Source organism: Antrostomus carolinensis, unplaced genomic scaffold, assembly GCF_000700745.2.
Source record: "Antrostomus carolinensis isolate BGI_N321 unplaced genomic scaffold, ASM70074v2 scaffold50659, whole genome shotgun sequence".
Lineage (NCBI taxonomy): Eukaryota > Metazoa > Chordata > Aves > Caprimulgiformes > Caprimulgidae > Antrostomus > Antrostomus carolinensis.
Genome location: NW_010338860.1, coordinates 42,979 through 62,922, shown reverse-complemented (window position 1 = coordinate 62,922; position 19,944 = coordinate 42,979). Strand labels below are relative to the sequence as shown.

At 37.8% G+C, this 19,944-nt stretch overlaps 1 protein-coding gene across 1 annotated transcript in view; it reads left to right on the top strand.

The window, feature by feature from the left end:
* CDYL2 (chromodomain Y like 2) overlaps positions 1-19,944 on the top strand; it is a 25,019-nt gene that overhangs the window by 4,689 nt on the left and 386 nt on the right. The window contains 6 exon segments of the mRNA XM_029086910.1: positions 4,855-5,072; positions 11,892-12,064; positions 16,584-16,794; positions 17,490-17,633; positions 19,908-19,938; positions 19,941-19,944. The exon segment at positions 19,941-19,944 is cut by the window's right edge and continues 386 nt beyond it. Coding sequence (XP_028942743.1) covers positions 4,855-5,072; positions 11,892-12,064; positions 16,584-16,794; positions 17,490-17,633; positions 19,908-19,938; positions 19,941-19,944 — 781 coding nt within the window.

Sequence of the window (19,944 nt, the reverse complement as noted above, 5' to 3'; positions counted from 1 at the left end):
TTTCCCTTTTCTACGTTGCTCTGATTCTCTACCATCTGCTGAAGGATTTTTGCTTGTCATGTATCACTAACCACTGTTTTTCTCCATTACAAAAATCTTTGTAGTCTCATGGTGCCCTTAATTTAAATACTGTTTATGAACTTAGTCACTGCTTCCTCTTGTTTTTTTAGCTTGTTCTGTTTTATTTATTCTGGAGCAATACTGGCAGTAAAAGACAACCAAATATGCTTGCTTTCTCAGTTTGGGTAAAAACTCATTGCTTTTAGATATCTTACAGATGCGCCCTTAGCTGGAGAAGTCTGAAATTAGTAAATTATCAACAGAACACTGCTTTTAAGTATGTACAGTATTAACCATTGCCCACAAGAAAGACAGAGAAAGGCTGTTGGGAAGACTGAGGAATGCCAAGCTGTTTTACCAGGAAGAGTAAGGGCGCATGGTTTATTTCACCTAGAAAGATGAAAGCCCCAGCTCCATCATCCTTTTCATTCAGCCCAAATGCATGCTGCTAACAAAAGGAACAGTCCAGCCCTCCTTCCCATGATATCCTGATCGTTATTCCCATCCCTTCCCCTGCACCAGTTTTAGTACTTTTGAGGCTAGAAGGTGAACCTGATCTGTTTGAAAATTAACCACGGTTTTGCAGGGTGAGTTTCCAGCCAGAACAGTTCATCAGGTCAGTTCCCAGTATGGCTGCCTCCCTGCACACTGGTACCACCACAAGGATCACTGCAGAGGGTGGTGGTGCAGGGACTGCTCCATTAAACTGACTGTGATGAAACACAAAGAAAAGAGATATCTGAAAATAACAGTAGTGTGAGGTGTCTGTTTCTAGCAGACAGAAGCAGTGGAAGGAGATGGGGAGATCCAAGTCCTCTAAAGCACTGAGTGATCTGAGGCTCACTGCGATCTTTTCTCTCTTTCCTCTCCTACTCTTTGTCTGCCTCATCTTTTCAGACTATAAATGTCTAATGTGTTTTCTGCAATGCCTAGTGTAATGGAATCCAGTCTCAGACTCAATCTGAGTCTTCAGGCACTTTCTTAGTACCAACAGCAGCGGCAGTAACATCATTACATGTTGTTCCCTTTGACATGGTGGAGGACTAGAGAAGGTACAGGGACAGGCAACTGAAGTGATGAAGGGGATTACAAGAATAAAAGAGGCTTCAGTTAGGAGAGGGGGAGGCTGAGGGGGAATATGATCAAAGTTTACAAAATCATCAAGGTCTCAGATGAAGTAAATGCCGAACTGTTGCTCACTAAATCCCTCAATAGCAGAAGTAGGGACCACTCACTGAAACTGGTAGAACATCAGATAAAAGAACAGATGAAAGAAAATTCTTCTCTGTGTAGTGGCTACACAACTTCTCCAACTCATACTACAGGAGGCTGGAGACAGGCATCATCAGCAGGCTCAAAAGGGGATTACAGAAATCCATTAAAAGATCCACAAACAAGTACTGAAGGAAACTGGAAGGATGAATCCTCTCATATTCCTTTATAACACTTAAGGATGATACAAGGGGAAAGGACTGCGGAAAGTGGCCAAGCTTGCATTTGCTCCATAAATAGCATCCTTTACTGCCATTCTTGGAGGATTACTAGATGCACCAGTGGTGTGGGAATATGTGAAGTTCTCTTAAAAAATACTGAAACTTCTTCTAAAAAGACGGGTAGATGAGGTGCTCAGAGATATGGTTTAGTAGTGGGCAGGTACGGTTGGACTCGATGATCTCAAAGGTCTTTTCCAACCAAACGATTCTATGATTCTATAAACATCAGTATGTTTTTAGGTATTCCAGAAGTTCTACTGCTGATTAAAAACAAGGTAATAATTAGACTAAACTCTCACTAGAGGAAGGAGTATTTTCTCCTGTTCTGTTTTTTTTTGTACTTAAGACTGAGCGTCAGATACTCACTGCTAAGCCAATAAACCACATTTAGAGATACCTGAAGCTTCCTTAGTTAATTTGTGACATCCTTAATTTGTTTCACATGCAGTATAGATTGCTTTGAGAATGCGTCTTTTTTTCCTATGTCACAGTCATTTTTCATCTTGACATATTAAGGTGCTGTTATCCTGTGTGCATTAAGCAGGTGCTACCTATTAACCCTCAAGCAGAGACAATCTGGATGTTTTAGCGGCTCCAGAGCAAACCCTCAGCAGCTCCATCACATCCGTGCAACAAACATGCTAAATTGGCCTGGTTTCACTTCACTTCACTGTTGTCTTTGGATTTTGCTGATCATTTTCTCCAGTTTATCAGATTAAGCAAGATTACACAGACACGCAGTATATGCTGAAACAACAACACACTATATGTTGTTCTGTTAATCATCCATTCTTGGAAATGACACTTTTCCATTTATGTTTCTCATATTTAATTTAGATAGTTCTTTCCTCTGGTTAAATTTCTGTCAGCTGGCATGCAGAAAGTTAAAACATTTTTATAAAATCTGTAGTTTCTTACATCATATATTTAATTTACAAACTGAATACATTAGTCAGTCAAAGAAGAATACAACAAAAAAATAAAATAAAAATATTACTATGGGGCTTTTTGTTCAGCTGGATTATCCATGTGAATTAATCCTCTACCATTCTCTTACCATCTGTATTTCAAATAGATGTGGCATAATCTTCAACACTAGGTCAGTAATCAGTACAGTTAGTCTGACACATCTTCTGTTCAATGGTCCTTTGTGCCTCTGATTTTATAAGTTCTTTACACTTTTTTGAGAGACTGAACTCTTCACATCTTAGTAGCTTATTACTGGGTCAAGCAACATAGTAAAGATTGCATAGATTAAAATGCAATACTTAGAAGTCTGCCTAAATCAAATAATTAAGTTGTTTCAGTATATTATTCCCAATGTAATTAGTTTTCCATTAGTAATTTCACAAGTTGATTTTTGTTTGTAAGAATACATGCCAAAATATATGCATAAACAAAACCTTATTAAAAAGAAGAAACATACCGTAAGAAATTATTCATATTTTTTAAATTCAAGCACATGGTGATTTGTATACTTGTAGATAATTCTTGTCAAGAAAACTTAATTTCAAATTCTGCTGGCTTCAAATTCTTTTTTTTTTTTCAAATTGATGATCTGATGTAATTTGTCAATGTTTGCATTGCACCAGTTAAATCCTTTAGTCAGTGTAATATAGGCAATACTTTAGATGGCACCTCTTAATTTAACAATGAAAGAGAGTTTTATGATTGACTGAAATAGCAGACTTTGTAACAAGCACACATTTCTGTGTGTGGATGTATGTGTACACACATGCACACGTTACATGATGAGGCCAAATGATGCACCAGTTAAGTACTGTTAAGCACTCTAGATATTTTCAGCATCACACATTGTAACTGCAGTGTATATACAGGCATTTCACACACTGTGAACAATTCCACAGGCCATCACCAGCTGAGGTAGCTGTTCCGTTACCTACAGAAATGTCAGGTTGAAACATAGCTAATCCAAAATGAGGGTGACTTTGGTTTTGAGAGTAATCTGTTATGAATTCACCATTCAATTCTGTTTCAACAGAGTATTTTTAATTGGATAGTGGTCATTTAAACTATAAAATTTATGTTCTAATATTCATGTCATCTGCTCTTTAAAAATTCCTGGCTATTTGATACCAGAAGCTGGAACAGGTGAGATTTGGTAAGAGTGAAGAATGGAACAAACAAAAGTGTTTTCATTCAGCTCTTTCTTGGCCTTTCTTAAATATGGCATATTGTGGGCTCATGTCTATTTAAACAAAAAACAGATTTGGAAACTATTTCAGTGAACAGAGTGAGTTTAATCTCTGTTCCTCAACAACCTGTCTCTGCTTTACTTTTAATGGCAATAGTGTGAAACATCTGTAATTAGAAAAGGAGTATTGCATAAAAATCACGTCTAGATATTTTCAGCATTCTGGCTCAGCATTGTTACCAATCATAATATATTGCCTGTTACACAGGAGCTGTAAACATAAGCAGAGTAATAGTTTACAGTGCATACACAGTGGAAGACAGAATAAACTGTCTTTTAAAATTGATGTACTATTACTCTCATTTGTCTTTAAGGAGGAACTCTATCTTTCTTGTCATAGTTCCCTTTTTTCCTACTGCTGGATAGCCTCCAAAATGTCATCAGCATTCATATTTTCTATGTACAAAGTCCAATATTAATATCATATCTGTTAGTCCAAAGTCAGTTATTATTGTTACTGTAAAATGTGATGAGCAGAAGCTTGGGATCAGAGCAAAGCGGATGGCTAACTGTTCCTTCTAGTGCTAACCACAAGGATACATGGAAGAGAACACCGGTTGTGTCAGCTGAGTAAGAATTCCCTTAACTTACTGTCACATGGAGATGTGCAACAAGTGTCTGTTCAGATTGTCCTTTGAAACAGATAAAGACTTTTTGGTCACCATAAAAGGAAGACAACGTAACTTTGAAAGGTGGGATTTGGACTAAACCTGTCATGTCAAGGTGTTCCAAAGCTGAATTTTCCTATGAATTCAGAGATCACCCCAAATTCCTATGAAAGACTACGATAGAATTGCTTTCCACTTCAAAGCAAAACTAAATCCCATTAAGAGTATTAGTCCTACATGATATATAATTATTGGATCTAGAGGTCTGATCAGAGAACAAAAAGTACCGTGTGTTGGAATACAGAATAATAAGAATGGCTTGAGGCCACATTTGACTAGCCAGGCGTACTTTGATTTACCAGATTTATCACATAGAGGCTATTGTAAATACTCAGCTATGTTTCGGCTAATAGAAAGTATCACTTAATTTCTTTGAAGGTATAGCTATAATTATGCTTTGATTCTTTCCATCTGAAAGGTTCTTCTCTGGCCAATGGAAGCTTGAATCTACACAGTACTGTGAAAAGGAAACTAGATGGGGAGAAAGATTATGTCTTCGATAAGAGATTAAGATACAGCGTACGGCAAAATGAAAGTAACTGCCGGTTCAGGGACATTGTAGTCCGGAAAGAAGATGGTTTCACACATATTCTGCTGTCCAGTCAGACTTCAGATAACAATGCACTGACCCCAGAGGTAAGCACATAGCCATAAAAGCCAAAGAAAGCCATCCTAATATGTGGGTTATCTTGGAAACACTGCACTTGAACTGGATTCTATGTATTTTTATTCTAATTGATTATCTTAAAAAAGAAATATGGATTCAGATATATCTATCTTTTTCATGCTTGGGATTCCTATCAAAAACAGTGCAATGGAAATTAATGTTTAATGTACGTCTGAAACCAAAAATCAGAAGTAAAGAAAGGAATGACAGAATCAGTATTTCCAGCATGGAGCTGTATGAAGCAGTTGTTGACATGCTGAAGTTACTGATATTTACTACCCTTAGGAGAAATCTGGTCTCTTTCATTTTTTTAAGTTAAATAGTGCTCCAGTTGTTGCATACGGTGGAATTTCAGGCTATATCCTGAGACAGTAATTCTAAAAGTATACCTAGATGCCTAATTGCTTTTTCTCTAAATCACATTATATGAGTCCTTATTTATGAAGTTTTAACTAATTAGGGGCTCTATTCTCATTCTTATTAATGAATTCCCTTGTTCCAATCATTATAAACTTGGAGTCAGGCTTGGACTTGTAGCTTGTTCTACTCCAGTACATACACTGGTCACTGGAAGGGCTGAGAAGCTTTTCCTTCCGTTCCCTGTGATCCCAGCACAGTGGGCGGCACGCCTCAGTTTACCTTTCCCATGTCAGAACATACATCAGGATGCACGTCCTGGAGAGCAGAGAACATGCTTGAGCCCTGTTCCACACGGGCAGTAATGGCCTGATGGAAAGGGGTTTCCATAGATCAGAGAGGAAACAAGAGGAGCTGCCTCCCAGCACCAGTTGTGCCTGTCGGAGCGTTCTGCAGGCAGGGTTTCTCCACGAGCTGCCTGCAGCGTGGCAGATCTCTACCTTTGCTGCCCTCCAGACACACCAGCGCAGCTCTGACTTACACAGTAACTTCAAGAGTAAAAGTAGGTGAAATACCAGTTTGAGCACCATTTGAGGCAAAAGTAGATTGTAGCTTTGAGAAATTATTTTATTCAATAAGAAACTGAATAACTACAAAATTAATTACTTACAATGAGCTGCAGATAAAACCACTGGGAGGTATGATGGGCCCTAAATTTGACTCCCCTTCCCAAATGCACACCTACACATTAATACACAGAATGATACTAAATAGCTAAAACTCTTGCAACATACATTTGTCACTCCTAGTTTTTAAACTATATGGTATTTAAAAGGACTATCTTGGTAATTAACACAAAACACCAAACACCTGCTTTTAATACCAGTTCCTTAAAACGCATTAGACTGCATCAAATCCATCATTCCACCCATGTATTAATTACCACTAATTGACACTGCAGGTAATTTAAATGAAGAGCTCAAGGGCCTGAAAAAGAGTGAAATCAAGGACTTGCTACGTTCAGGCTGAGCATACATACCTTTACATTGCCGGCTGTGCCGTTCCACATCAGCAGTGTTCAAATGCTGTAACCAGTGAATTAATTCAGGCTCTTCAGGTCTGCCAAACCAATCCGTCTCATTCCTTGAAAATTTTCAATATGCCAGGAGCCCACCTCTGTGGAAGAATAAATGATAAGCATATAATAGTAGTCCTCTTGCATCACCAGCTTAGACTATTTCTAGAACCTTTTATTGAAGGTCACTTGAAAACCAGGAAATATATTTTAGAAAAACACATTACAGACCAGGATCTGGGTGGTCAGGAATTAATCAAGGTAATGAGTTCTCCACATTGAGACTGTCTGTTTAAAACTCATCCAGGCTGAGAGCAATTGAAAGCTCTTGCTCTCTGAAGGCTGCTTGCTGGCAAAGATGAAACAACTTCTTTGGCCCCGGTCCAGGCTGCAGCCCATGGACATTCACACCACAAAATCCAGCACCTGCAATATTGGCAATTCCACATCCCTGCTGGCAACGTCAGCACAAGCCCAAGGAACTGAAAGGAGGAATATGTTGAAGGCCTTGTCCTTATAGCTCGCCTCCTATGAGACAACCTGCCAGAGTATTTTAGGGATGTTTACATTTTCAGTTTTGACACTTTTTATCACCAATCAATAAAAAGTAAAACCACAAAATTCCTACAAAATGATGAAAGTGTTTTTCATTTTGTCAAAAGAAATGCTAACGTCAGGCTTTATTAGACGTTCAGTAAATTATGTTTGCCAAATAGTAAATGATTAATTTACTCGAAGCAGGTTCTGCTTGGTGTGATTAAAATAGTGCTCTGGTTATTCTTGGCCATATATGTTAAGGGGGAAAAAAAAAAAGGTGTGCACTGCTTACAATCATTATAAAATTAAGCTTATACAAAATCACTCACGCTCCTAAACAACCCTGCTTCCCTTTGTGCTTTATCTTAATCTTCAGATGAAATTTAATAGTTTTGCTCAACCATTGGCCTCTGCTATTTATGCCAATGTAATTAAAATAACAAATAACTTATTTATTTAACAAAAAATTAAAAGATAGCTTAGAAAGTCTGCCTGAATCTTTATCCTGTGTTTTTGGTAACCACAACACACCTGTGGGTTTGTGCAGGTGATTTTCGTGTGAAATGTGCCGATGCTTCTTCCAGCAGCATTTGCACTGATTGAAGCTGGCTCAGTGCCACTCTGATAATTGAGTTTTTTTCTACAAAAATGTTCAAGGCACTACAGAAATTCTTTCCTATGTTTTACAAGACTTTATAAAACTTCCAAGCTAGTGTCATGAAACAGCACAGCTTGTTTTTATTTCAGTGGCTTCAGCTTGCTACTTTTAAAATTCATTTTTAAAATAGAGATGTAAAATATTTCATCATTATAAATTCCATTAGGGCATTTTCTCTCACAAATCTTTTGCTACTTCTGAAGTTCTTTCTCTGATTATGATGGTGCTGCTTTAACTCAGTACATTGCAAGGATCCAGATTCTATTTCAAACTGAAGATTAAATGGATCCATCCACTGTTGTTGCTTTACACTATTAATAGACCTAAGAATGAATATCCCCTGAATTAAAAGAAAGCATAACCTAAACAGCTGATGTTTTCACTGAAGACTGACATAACTACCCCAACTACACTTCTCCTACAAAAGAATCAGGTTTCACATTTCTAGCCATGAGAAATTACAGGGTTTGAACTTCTACCAGGTGCATTTTGGAGCACTGGTTTGCCTTCACTTTTCCTTACTTACAACTTTTCCTGACTTTAAAAAAAAAAGGCACAAGTTTACTAAGTTTACTATTATCTGTATTTTTGCTCTCAAACAGACAAATTGGTTTTGGCCAGTACTTCTGCCTGAAGCCAGCCTTATAGGTTCCTAAGTCCTTTATTTATCAAACAGAAAGGACTTGGAATCTGTTTGCACAGAGAGTCAGTAAGAACCAAAAGTGTATTTATGTAAAAAAGATATGATTGTGGAAGAGGTTCTGAGAACAACTGAATGGCCTTAGAATTTTGGTTTACTGTAATATATACAGAATATTTACCTTTAAGAATATCAACAGTGAATCCTTAGAGATTCAGACAAGTTAACGTTTTAAAGTAGTGTTTCTCTATAGGAACAACAGACTTCTGTTCAGGGTACTTTGTATAATTATGGTGATAAATTCCCAGCTTCCTGATTTCCCCAGAATATAAGCAATATTGAAAGCAAAGGGCACAAATGCCTTTTAAAATTTCCTATGTCCAGTGACAGGCATTAAAATAAGCTCTTGGAAATGTAATGAAGTTTTTAAACATTTAATGTTTATTTTGCAATATAAGGTGTCCTAATAAAGAATTAACCAACTTATTTTATTAACAGGACTAAAAAAAAATAAGCAACTTTTGAGAAAGTGATAATTTTATTATATATCTGGGCTTCAATAAAACAGTAAATGAAGCATTAGGCCTGGGCTAAATTTCTAATTCGATAGATTTTTATAAGCAAAATAACTGGCTCATCCTGTTTCGTAAATACTTCCTCAGAAATTTTAGTCGAATGCACGCAAATAAAAATATTGTCCCCACAACTGAAAATTAACTAAAAGACCATTAAAAAAGCTAATTTTAAAAAGCACAGAACTGGAGAATACTGCTACTGAGCCTCACAAATAGTAATATTACATCTGGTCCACTAGAGAAAGTCAAATTTAATTAGACAAATCAGACAAATGTCATAGTTATACCAAAACAAGGGAAGGTTTAAGGACCATGGAAGAGAGAAAAAGAATATGGACTGTGACAGGGAAATGTGACTGAAGACACATTGTGTCTCTGTATTTGCAAACTGAATCCACTATTGCATTAAATGGCAACGTGAACCTAAAACCAGACAGCAGTTGTGAACTAAAGTGATATTCACGTTACAGTATTGCAGTTCAACACACGGTTCTGTAACCCTTTATTTCATTGTTAGTAGCTTTGCTATAATCATATAAACATCTGTAGAGAAGTGCCCAAGTAATCAGCAGGGACAGCGTGGTGCTGGGGCGCTGGGAAGCAGCAGTGCCCAGCACGGTGGCTGTAACTAGGCTGAGTGACCAGGTGAAGTTTGGACAGCATCAGCGAAGGAATCATGGCATAGAACAAGGGGTGAGAACTGACTTGCCTGGCATTGGTATATTCCAATGAGCCTCTGAGCACCTTTTGATGATAAAGTTAATGACAGACTTACAGACCATTAAAAAAAAATAGATTATGAGATTGAAAACACCAATACATTATGGTTTTCTGCTTTCTGATACTGTTTTCTTTTGCTAGAAACTAGTGGAGCAGTGCCACTAAATTTCCATTCCTGTTTTTCCTGCTCAAAAATGCTATCCAAAATCCTGTCAGAGCCTTCCCATTGTCAGCTATATCTGAGAAATTAGTTCCTAACAATGGACCTCTAATGTCACCCTCAGCAAAACACTGAAAAAACAGTGATATCACAATATCGTTTCTCCCTCCAAGTGGTATAACCTCTGCTCAGAAGTTTGGTATATGCTTAGGTGGCTTTAGCCATCCAAATCAATGAGGGATAAGATAAAAAAGACACAGTTTAGTAATGGTAACATGTTTGACTGGTATTCTCTGGTATAATTTATACATCCTCCCTAAGAAAGAGCAGGTTTGGAGAACAATTAAAATAAACTAAGAGGATAATCTTGCATTCACATGGAACTAGGAAAATCAAAATACATATCTTTTTTTATTCGAACACGTTCTAAAGTTTCTTTTTTAACTTTGAACCAGAGGTTTGGGGTTTTTTTTTCCCTTTGTTTCCGCTTTACAAAATGTGTGGTTTTGCTGTGTTTTTACCAACTGGAGGCTGAGACAGCCTCTGAGACTCTGAGAATAAACAGTATTTGTAAAATTGCTGATGACATTTTTGTGCCTGCACAAGAATTTCAATACACTTCCAAATTCTGCTCCTTTTAATTACTTCACTTCCACCCACTGTCACATACTCGGTATTACAGGCGTTGTGATGTGCACTTGTAAAAGTGAAGCATCTAAAGGTTCACCACCTGCTTTCTCATGTCCTGGTTTCAGCAGCCAGTAACAATCATTTTTATGCAAACACCTATGTAAACCATTGCACTGCATGGTTTGAATATACAAGTTCAAGCTTGGTCTCACAAGCCACAGGATTTCTAATAAAAAACTACCAAGAATAGTAAAAACAAAACTCCTGTTCTGTGTTTAGGGACATTTCTTAAATAAGGCACTTCAGAGATCTAAAGAAATTTTTTTTTGGTACAGAAAATAGTGAAGAAAAAGAACCACAAGCTAAAAATCTTGGTTTTCTCTCATGTGGAAACCATATTTAATCCCCCAACCACATTTTGCTGTCTTTTACCTAAATTTACACTAACAGCAAAGCTTTGCGTGTAGGAGAGAAAAACTGGACTCACCAGGAAGTATTTCAACACATCAGTATGTTTAAGCATAGGAAGTGTCACACGAGGTGCTCACTACTTCAGTCGGAGCAAATCACTAAAGAGAAGAGGGGAATCTGAAGTGGCTGAAATCAGTTACAGCTTACAAACGATGCTGAGCTGTGACCAAACCAGAACTTACTCATCAGAAGTTTATGAAATAATATTTCCTTTTAAAAATCACTAGGAAAAACAGTTCTGCTCAGATGAAAGGCCATTTTCTTCCAATACCAGCAGCTCAATTCTATACAGATTTTGATTAGACTTGATTTATGGTGCAGTTAATAGCTCGATCCAGTTGTAAATCAGAGTGTACAAATGTCTCTCTTTCAAGTGGCTTTTTTGCTCTAACTTTTGTAGACTTTAACAGTATCACTGATCACAGAAAAATGAATCATTTATTTGTTATGTTGATGTATATGATGTCCTCTTGTCCTGCCTTGCTCTGATTCAAGTCATATAAACCAATGTAGTTGAAGAACTGAAACCTGGGTTTACAGAGTTTGCTTCCACCCTGTTTGAGGTTAACAGGCTATTGTTGGGGTAACCGTGTTACTGAGGATGAGGATACGGTGCTGTACACTGAATATACAGGATGAAAATAAAGGAGTGATATTCAGAATTTAAAATTGCAATCAAGTAGCATAAGCTAGCTAGAATTTCCCATAGAATAAGCAAAGAACAGCCAAGTCCTAAAAACTCCGAATTAGTAAGCATCTACAAAGCACTTCCAAATGTAAAAGATTTTGTAAACTCTCAGTGTTATCATTCTAAGTATATTAAAATTATATAAATATATATAATTGATGTAAGTATTAATAGTGCCCAAAATTTAAGTCTCTCAAAATCAGTAAGGTTTGTAAAACTAGGGAAATGATATTGCAACGGCATGCATGTCGAATTGTTTACTTTTCTTTATCCACAGATCATGAAGGAAGTTCGGAGAGCATTGTGCAATGCATCAGCTGATGACAGTAAACTCTTACTTCTCAGCGCAGTGGGAAGTGTATTCTGTAGTGGCCTAGATTACTCATATTTAATTGGCAGGTTATCCAATGACAGAAGAAAGGAAAGCACTAGGATTGCAGAAGCTATAAGGTGACCCAAGCTTACCTATGATCTCTAAATTATGAAATGCAGTGTGTGATTATAAAGATATTTATCAGGTCCAAAAATGTTGTCTATTTAAGTGTTGATTGCATTCTAATTATAGTCCTACAAATTTGTTTAGTAAGAAGAACCTTGGACCTTTCCTTGTTGGAAAAGAAAGCACATCTGTTCCAGTGCTAATATCCATCCACTTCTCTGTATTTAATATTTAAAATCATTCCTCCAAATTCCAATACAACTTTGTTGTTGTTTTTCCAAATTAGTTATTGCTTCATATTCTAAAGTGGTTCCTGAAAGGCAGATATTTTATTTGTTTTAATGTTCACCATTTTAATGAATTTCAGTACAAATGGGAATCCATGGCTTACTCATATTCTGTTGACATACCAGTCTGCCACTGTATTTCAGAACCTTATTAGAAGGGTCTCCACTCTTTTTCTTAAACTTAAATTACTTAATATATATGTAAATGTAGTTTTATTTTCATACTAAAATGTGACTTTCCTTATATATATCACATTACCTTAATAGAAATTCAGATTTTATGACATGCAGTCTACAAATCAATCTGCACAATACATCAACAAATATTTCCATTATCCACAAGGTGTACTTTATACGTATCTGTCAGATCTTCCAGTATAAATCAACATTACTCCACTGAAGCCAGTGATATTTCACCAGTCTGTACCAGGAGAGGGTTTGGTCCCTTTCCCCTCTACCCCCCCATTTCCTACAAATAAATATTATTCTGAGAGCTTTAAAACTTTATGCAACAATTTGATAAAGGAATATTAAATAATTTATTTTACAACAGATTTATCGTTTGGATATATTAGTATAACACAATATGAGGTTTAGTTGTTACATTACATGTATTAACCACCAATTACCTTGGTTACAACTACTGCAGATTAGTTTGGATTCTCAGTTTAATATTTTTTTAAATTCTCAAAGTAGTAACTATTTTTAAAGAATGTAAAATGTACTTCTTAAATATAATAAATTATGTCTTGTTTTTAAGACCCTAGCTATGCTTGAATATCAAGTAAGTGATATTTTTAAAAAGAAAAACCCTTTGAAGGACACATCCTAATTTTTTTTTTATTTATATGAAGGATTTTTAATTATGTGGAACCAAAAAAACCATGAGGGAAGAAAATTACTGTTCTTGTTTGAAAACACAGTCACACTCACAATCCATTAGAAGATACAAATTTAATATTAATCATGTAAATATTGTGTATGTAGGTATTGTTATACATGTATACATTTATCTACACACATTTAATATACAGGTATATTTATGAATTCAAGATTTAGATGAGTATAAGCCAGACCATGATACTCAGTTTTTCCATCCTGGGACTCACAGAACACTCTTGAAATCCTGGTACAATGTAGTGCTCCTTGTCAAGAATGTCGGCTTCAGGCCCACTGGAAATAGATTTTTATTATACTTCTGGAAACAATACACTACGTTTTCCATTGAGCACTCTCTGTGCTTGCTTTAAACAAAGGACTCAACTCATGGAAAATAAACTGTAATAAGAGTAGAAAAAAAAAATGTACACTTTGCTTTTTCAGTGGTTAGGATGTCCTAAAACACATGGACGGATCTCTGCCTCCACTGCTTTACACCACGTTAAACTTGCATCAAAATTAAATTAGAATCTTGGTGACCATGTGTTTCTGCTTTCTCAAGTTTGGATCTCGTGTGCTGATCACAAGTTAAAACTGAAGTTTAAATACCCATCAAGTCTCATCTCACATGAATGATTTATTCTCTTGGCCCCTGTCTCCATCCGCTGCCTTTGGAGCTCGCAGCTCACAGATGTGTGGCACCGTCGCTTCTCTTCAGGTCCTGACCAGCCTGAGCTGCCGTCATCCAGGCGTGTGTCTGGCTTTGCTCTCCTGGAGCAGGGAGAAGGCAGACGGACAAACCGCACGGCAGCTGTGCGCATGTGGCCTACAGAGCCCTGCAATCAAGACTCACTGGAAGGCATTCCCAGCAGCAGTCTCCCTTGTCATATCATCCCATCATCAGCCGGGCATCATTACGTGACCTGATACATAAAGTTCTGGGTGTGCTCAGAAGAAGACGAAGAAGGACGACTTTACTTGCTCAACTTCCTTATAGCTTTTGACGTATTTCTGAGCCTTGACCTGCAGCAACGATGTGTCTGAGCATCTTGAAGTGTGTTCAGTGGTCAGCTTCCCAGATACTCTCTAGGCAAAACCAAAAACCTTCTGCATGTGACACTTTTTCCTACCTTTGAGCTTCTGGCTCTACTGTGCAACAACGGTTATGATTTTAAGTCCTTTTCAAAGACTACCTTGAATTGAAACAAGGATCTTCTAGCCCAGAAACTACAAGTGTGAACTTATGGTTTAGAGACATGGAAAGATGCCAGGTTCTGGATAAAAGACTACTCACTGAAACAAATAACATACCAGAGAACACAGCTAAGTGGTGTGCTGGACACTGCAGTTTCTGTAGGTCCAATGCAGGTATTTGTTCCCCTTGCAAGCTTACAGTATTTGAGCTTTCCACTCCATCCTATAGAAGGCAGGTTCGATACCCATCCATTGTACTCCCCATCCTTTCCTCATGACAGAGCCTCATTGTGTCTTCTTAACATTCTGTTCCACTCTCTCCCCATCTCCAGGTCCTCCCCTCCTTGCTCACTCATGTGAAGATTTCACATTTCCTTCAACCTTTCCCCTCCATCAGTGTGTTCTTCGTTGTTCTTCCTCCCCATCATCTAACCATTACATCACCACATCCCTACTTGCTTTTCCATATTCCCTTCCAGTCCCATTTATCACCACATGCCTCCTGCTTTTTTCCACAACGCTGTTTTCTTCTACCTCCACGTGATCCTCAGATCCACTGCCACCACTTATCCCTAGTTTCTGCTTTTTACCTATCATTCATCACATCTCTTTTCCCATCTGCAGTCCTGCTGGAAGGCTTACTTGCTTAACTACTAACGTTCTTAAAATTCTGGAATTAACCAGGTGCAGTGATCCACAGTCATTACTCAACCATGAACAACCACAGAAGTAACGAGGAAAAGGAACAGTGTTGCTTCTGCAAACAAAACTGAACCACAACTCTCCTTAACCCTGCTATCCTTTAGAAAGAAATGGTCTTGAACAGACAAATATGTTCCTTATTTCCCTCTCTTTGTCTCACCTCTCATCTTCTGTTTTATAACTCAGTGTGAGAACTGAGCCGCATTAATTCCCACGAGTCTCTGTTTTTCCATGGTCAAAAATCAGCTTCTTACTAGATAGCCTGAAAAACAGAACTCATTCCCTGAAATACCCATCTTCAGTATGTTTGCCATTTTTTTGGCAAATCAGCACTCTGACCTGCAAGGCACACTTCTTGTTCTCAGACAGAGAAATCTAGGTCTTTTCGACCTCAATGGGAGAGCTGCAATTCATCAAAGGGCATATTTGACAAAATCTTCTTTCCTAAAATCTGTCAGCAAAAATGCACTCTGGATCTAATAAATACCCAGTGCAGGAACAGAATCTCCTCCTTTGTTTTTAATTTGATTTATACATATCTCTTTTCTAAAGTAATTGAGCATCTCATTTGCCTCCATATACCTGCTGTGCACTGAGCTGCTAGAGCCCATCATTTGCCCACAATTACACTCATGCTTTTCCCTAATTGGTGTGTAGGCTGTTCCATTCTACAGATGTATTTTCACAGTTGCTGATAGGTAACATTTAAAATACCTCCTCGCTGCACAGAATTTAACATGTTCTAGTTCATTCATCCAGATGAAGCTGATCACCTTTACTTCCCCCTATTTCTCATCGCTTAATCTTGTAGGCAGGCAAGGGCATCTACTTTGTTATGTCTTTGGTTAACACATTTGCAATGAAGACCCAACAGAGCACTCTTCCCTGTTCAAACATTTATCTCGCTCTCTGACTCCCTTTTGGGGGTCATGTTCTTTCCACTGGTGTGCCATAAACGTTTACTATCTCCCAATCCATTGATGGGACTTGCAGTAATCTTTGACACAAGATCTTAAGAGAACTTATAGGAAACAAATAAGTATTCAGCAATCCACCTATGAGTTTCCTGTCTTTCACGCTCTATGTCCATCAAGTTTTAGCCAGCCCAGATCATCAGAGTCCATACTAGCCATTGTTGAACAAATTGAGAAGAGCTATTTGTACAAATTCATGAGTTACTGGTCCAGAAGTAAAACTAAACCTAACCAAACCATTCTGCAAAAAAATACAAGAGTTGGTTCATATACAACATATAAAAAACTAGAAAGATTAAATAATTAAATAGGAGAAAAATGTGCAAACCAAAAATTATCTTTCAATTCTGACCTCATAAAACTGGGCCATAGCATTATCATCATCTGTGGCTCTAATTTGTTTTCAGATTAAGTACTTTAAGCTTGGGTGTTTATCTAAGTATTACTTCTGTATTCAAGATCTGTCTTTTGTTGTTGTTTTTTTTTTATTTTAGGGATTTTGTAAAAGCTTTTATTCAGTTTAAGAAGCCAATTGTGGTTGCTATCAACGGCCCTGCTCTTGGGTTAGGAGCTTCTATTTTACCACTATGCGATATTGTTTGGGCAAGTGAGAAGGCATGGTTTCAGACACCATACGCAACAATCCGACTCACTCCAGCTGGCTGCTCATCATACACATTCCCACAAATTCTGGGGGTTGCACTGGTAAGGTTTTCCACCTCAAATTGATGAAGAACCGTTCTTAAATTCATGCTCTTCTTTCTCTCTTTAAAAAGTAATACTGAAACCAACTATTTCTCTTAATTGTCATGAATGGAAATGAAACCTGTGGAAAGTTTATCTAATCCCTACCAACTTCTTATCACAAAATGACCTCAGAATTCAATGTATTACCCATGCTGTACATGAGAAAGATTGAAAAAGCAAAGATTGTCAAGATCATGGTAGAAAAGGGAAGAAATGCTTTAGCAGAATAATGTTGCAGAGTACTTGTCTGTACTGTGTTGGGAGTGTGCAGTAACAGAGCAGGATACTGCTCTCTAAAGACAATCCATAATAATTCCAGTAAGGCTGCTTCGTTTTTACCAGTATAACACCAAGTATTTCATACTGGGTTCCATGACTCTTGGCGCACAGTATCACTGACAGTTACTCTCGTAAAATCAGCGATACAGATTCATCATGTATGCCAGCACATTTCTCTTAAATGAACCCCATGCTGTGCTCTGGCCACCTGCACAATCCTGAAATAGCCACCCAAACTCCTCTTTAAGTATTCTGCAGTACAGAAAGATACAGGAGGCTGTTTGTAAATTTAATCTTGAAAGTATCAGGCAAGTATGGAAAATTTTTTAAGGGAATTATAACCCAAGATCACAAGTAATCTTTTGGTTTCACAGGCAAATGAAATGTTGTTCTGTGGGAGAAAGCTGACAGCACAGGAAGCCTGCAGCAGAGGACTAGTGTCACAAGTATTTTGGCCAACAACATTTAGCCAAGAAGTGATGCTGCGAGTGAAGGAAATGGCATCCTGCAGCGCAGTGGTAAGAAATCAGACTCCTTTGTGGTTAAATTACATTTCACAGAAGCAAAGTGTGCTCCCAAGGTTCATCACATCAGAAGGGTGGGTCCTCAGTTTCCCCAACCATACCTGTGGAAGAGGGCTAAGGACAGAAGATCTGGATAGGGATCAGTGAGTTCGTGGAGCTTCCCGTTTTTCAGGGACAGGGAGGGTTGTTTCCTTCCCCCATCTTCACATTTATTCAGTATGAGTGGAACCTCCTTGCCCCAGATTTTGAAAGGGGATTTTAGGGTAGGTTTCCTTCCTGAAGGTAGAAGAGTCTGAAACTACACAACTGTACCAGGAAATCTCTGTAGGGCAACTAAGAAAATATACGTGCCTTTTACGTTGTCCAGGCCCACTATGTTTCAGCTGAGTCTGCCTTCTTCTCTGCACCTGCATAGTTCCTGATTCCACAAAACGTTCTGCACGGGGCACCAGAAGGGTAGGATAGTGCCAGCCAACCTCTGCTGTGAAGGAGAAGTGAGATCCAGACACACATTTGAACACAGTCTGGTCACAGTGTATTATAACTTTCCTTTTGTGTACATAAAAGTTGAAAGAAAATCCCTTCCTATTTTTACTTCCAAAGGTTTTTTCCCTTCAGGCAGATACACTCCTATTCTGGGCACATCCTTTTCAAAAAAAAAAGCACATTGAAGAAAGTGATACTGGCTGCAATAAACCTGCACTAACTAAAGTGCAAATTGTTGCAGTTTCTTGCTATACTTCCTATGCCCGAAACTGTCTTAGCATCCCTCAACTTCATTTAAAAGATGTCTTGTAAAAGAGAAGGTAGAGACACAGGAGATTTTTAATTAAATGAAGTGTAGATTAGATCTCACAAAAGACATTGAGAATTAAACTCTCTGGAAATGTAGCGTAAGTTTATTTGATCATGCTGATATAATGTGTATTATATGAGTTGAGAAAACCTCTGGGCCCTACTGTGAATTCTTCACTTCCTTCACTGTTACTGGCTGCCAATGAAATTTTCTCTCGAGACTTGTTTGGAAGACTGGTGCTAACTTGTGGACAAAGATGAGTTAAAACCGTCAAAGACTAGATTTACTCTCCGAGATCCTAAATGGAAATCAGGCTGAAGTCACAAAAACAATGAATTATGATGAGCTCATCCAAGTTCACTGCGGATACTTGTTCACAAACAGACCAAAAAAAAAAACTCCACAGGCCCTGCAATTTGCAATTAACACCATTTACTTGAGTTAAAGAGAAAGACTATTTTGGAATAGCAGTGTTGTAACCGAAACCAGATTGGAACTGGGCTTAACATGTCCATGTTGACAGAGCTGAGTGGAGAGTATGTGTCTCCCTTACCATAAACACTGTATTAGTTTACATTGTCTTCTGCCCCCAAAAAATCAATAATGGATGAATTATTAATGGTTTTGTTTGACTAGTTGGGTTCCTTGTCAGATACATACTGGTGTTATATATTTCAAAAAGAATTTTAAAGGAGGCAATCTCATTGTGTCTAAAAACGGGTCTGGGAAAAATGAGATGAACTATGTGAGCAACCATGGGCCTGCTGTCCACGCCTTGAAGAACTTAGAGGGATGACTAAAGGCTTGAGATTGGACCTTCCATGGTAAACACCTTAGGTGATGTTTTATGAGTGCTTGTGTATGCTAAGCACACCTAACTCCAGAACACAGTCAGAGGGTGCTTGTTTCACTTAACACCCCTTTTTAGAAAATATTTCACTTTTATAAAAATTTAAGTAAATAAACTTAAAAAGGTATTTGCAGTCAAGGCCCTTTCCTATTCATTTCTGTTTTGATAAGGAAATGATGCTGAGGGAAAATTGCTAAAGATGATGGACATCCATATTTGGGTTTCCAACCTCTATAACCTTAAAGACTACCTTCCAGAAAACAGGTAGCCAATATATCATGCCTCACACATTTTTATTTCAAGGGATCACATTTTCAACAGGAGGAAGTTCAGCTCCTTCTAGTGCTTCATGGCAGACCTTCAATAAATTAAGGTACTTCAGAATCCCTCCTTCCTTTTAAAAATGTTGGCACTAAGGCATAGCCTCAGAATCCTTTAATTCTTAAAGATGCTGACTATCAGCAAGTGGAGTTATGGCTGTAAATCAAATCTAACTTCTGTGCCCAAAGAAGTTATTTAGATTGTAAAAGAGAGTCAGTAGTGTAAAAATGCCGTTCACGCCGTTATCCGTAATAATTTTGTCAGATTCAGAATAAAATACTGAGCGATATCTTGGCTTTAGGTATTGGAAGAGTCCAAATGTCTCGTGCGGAGCTTCC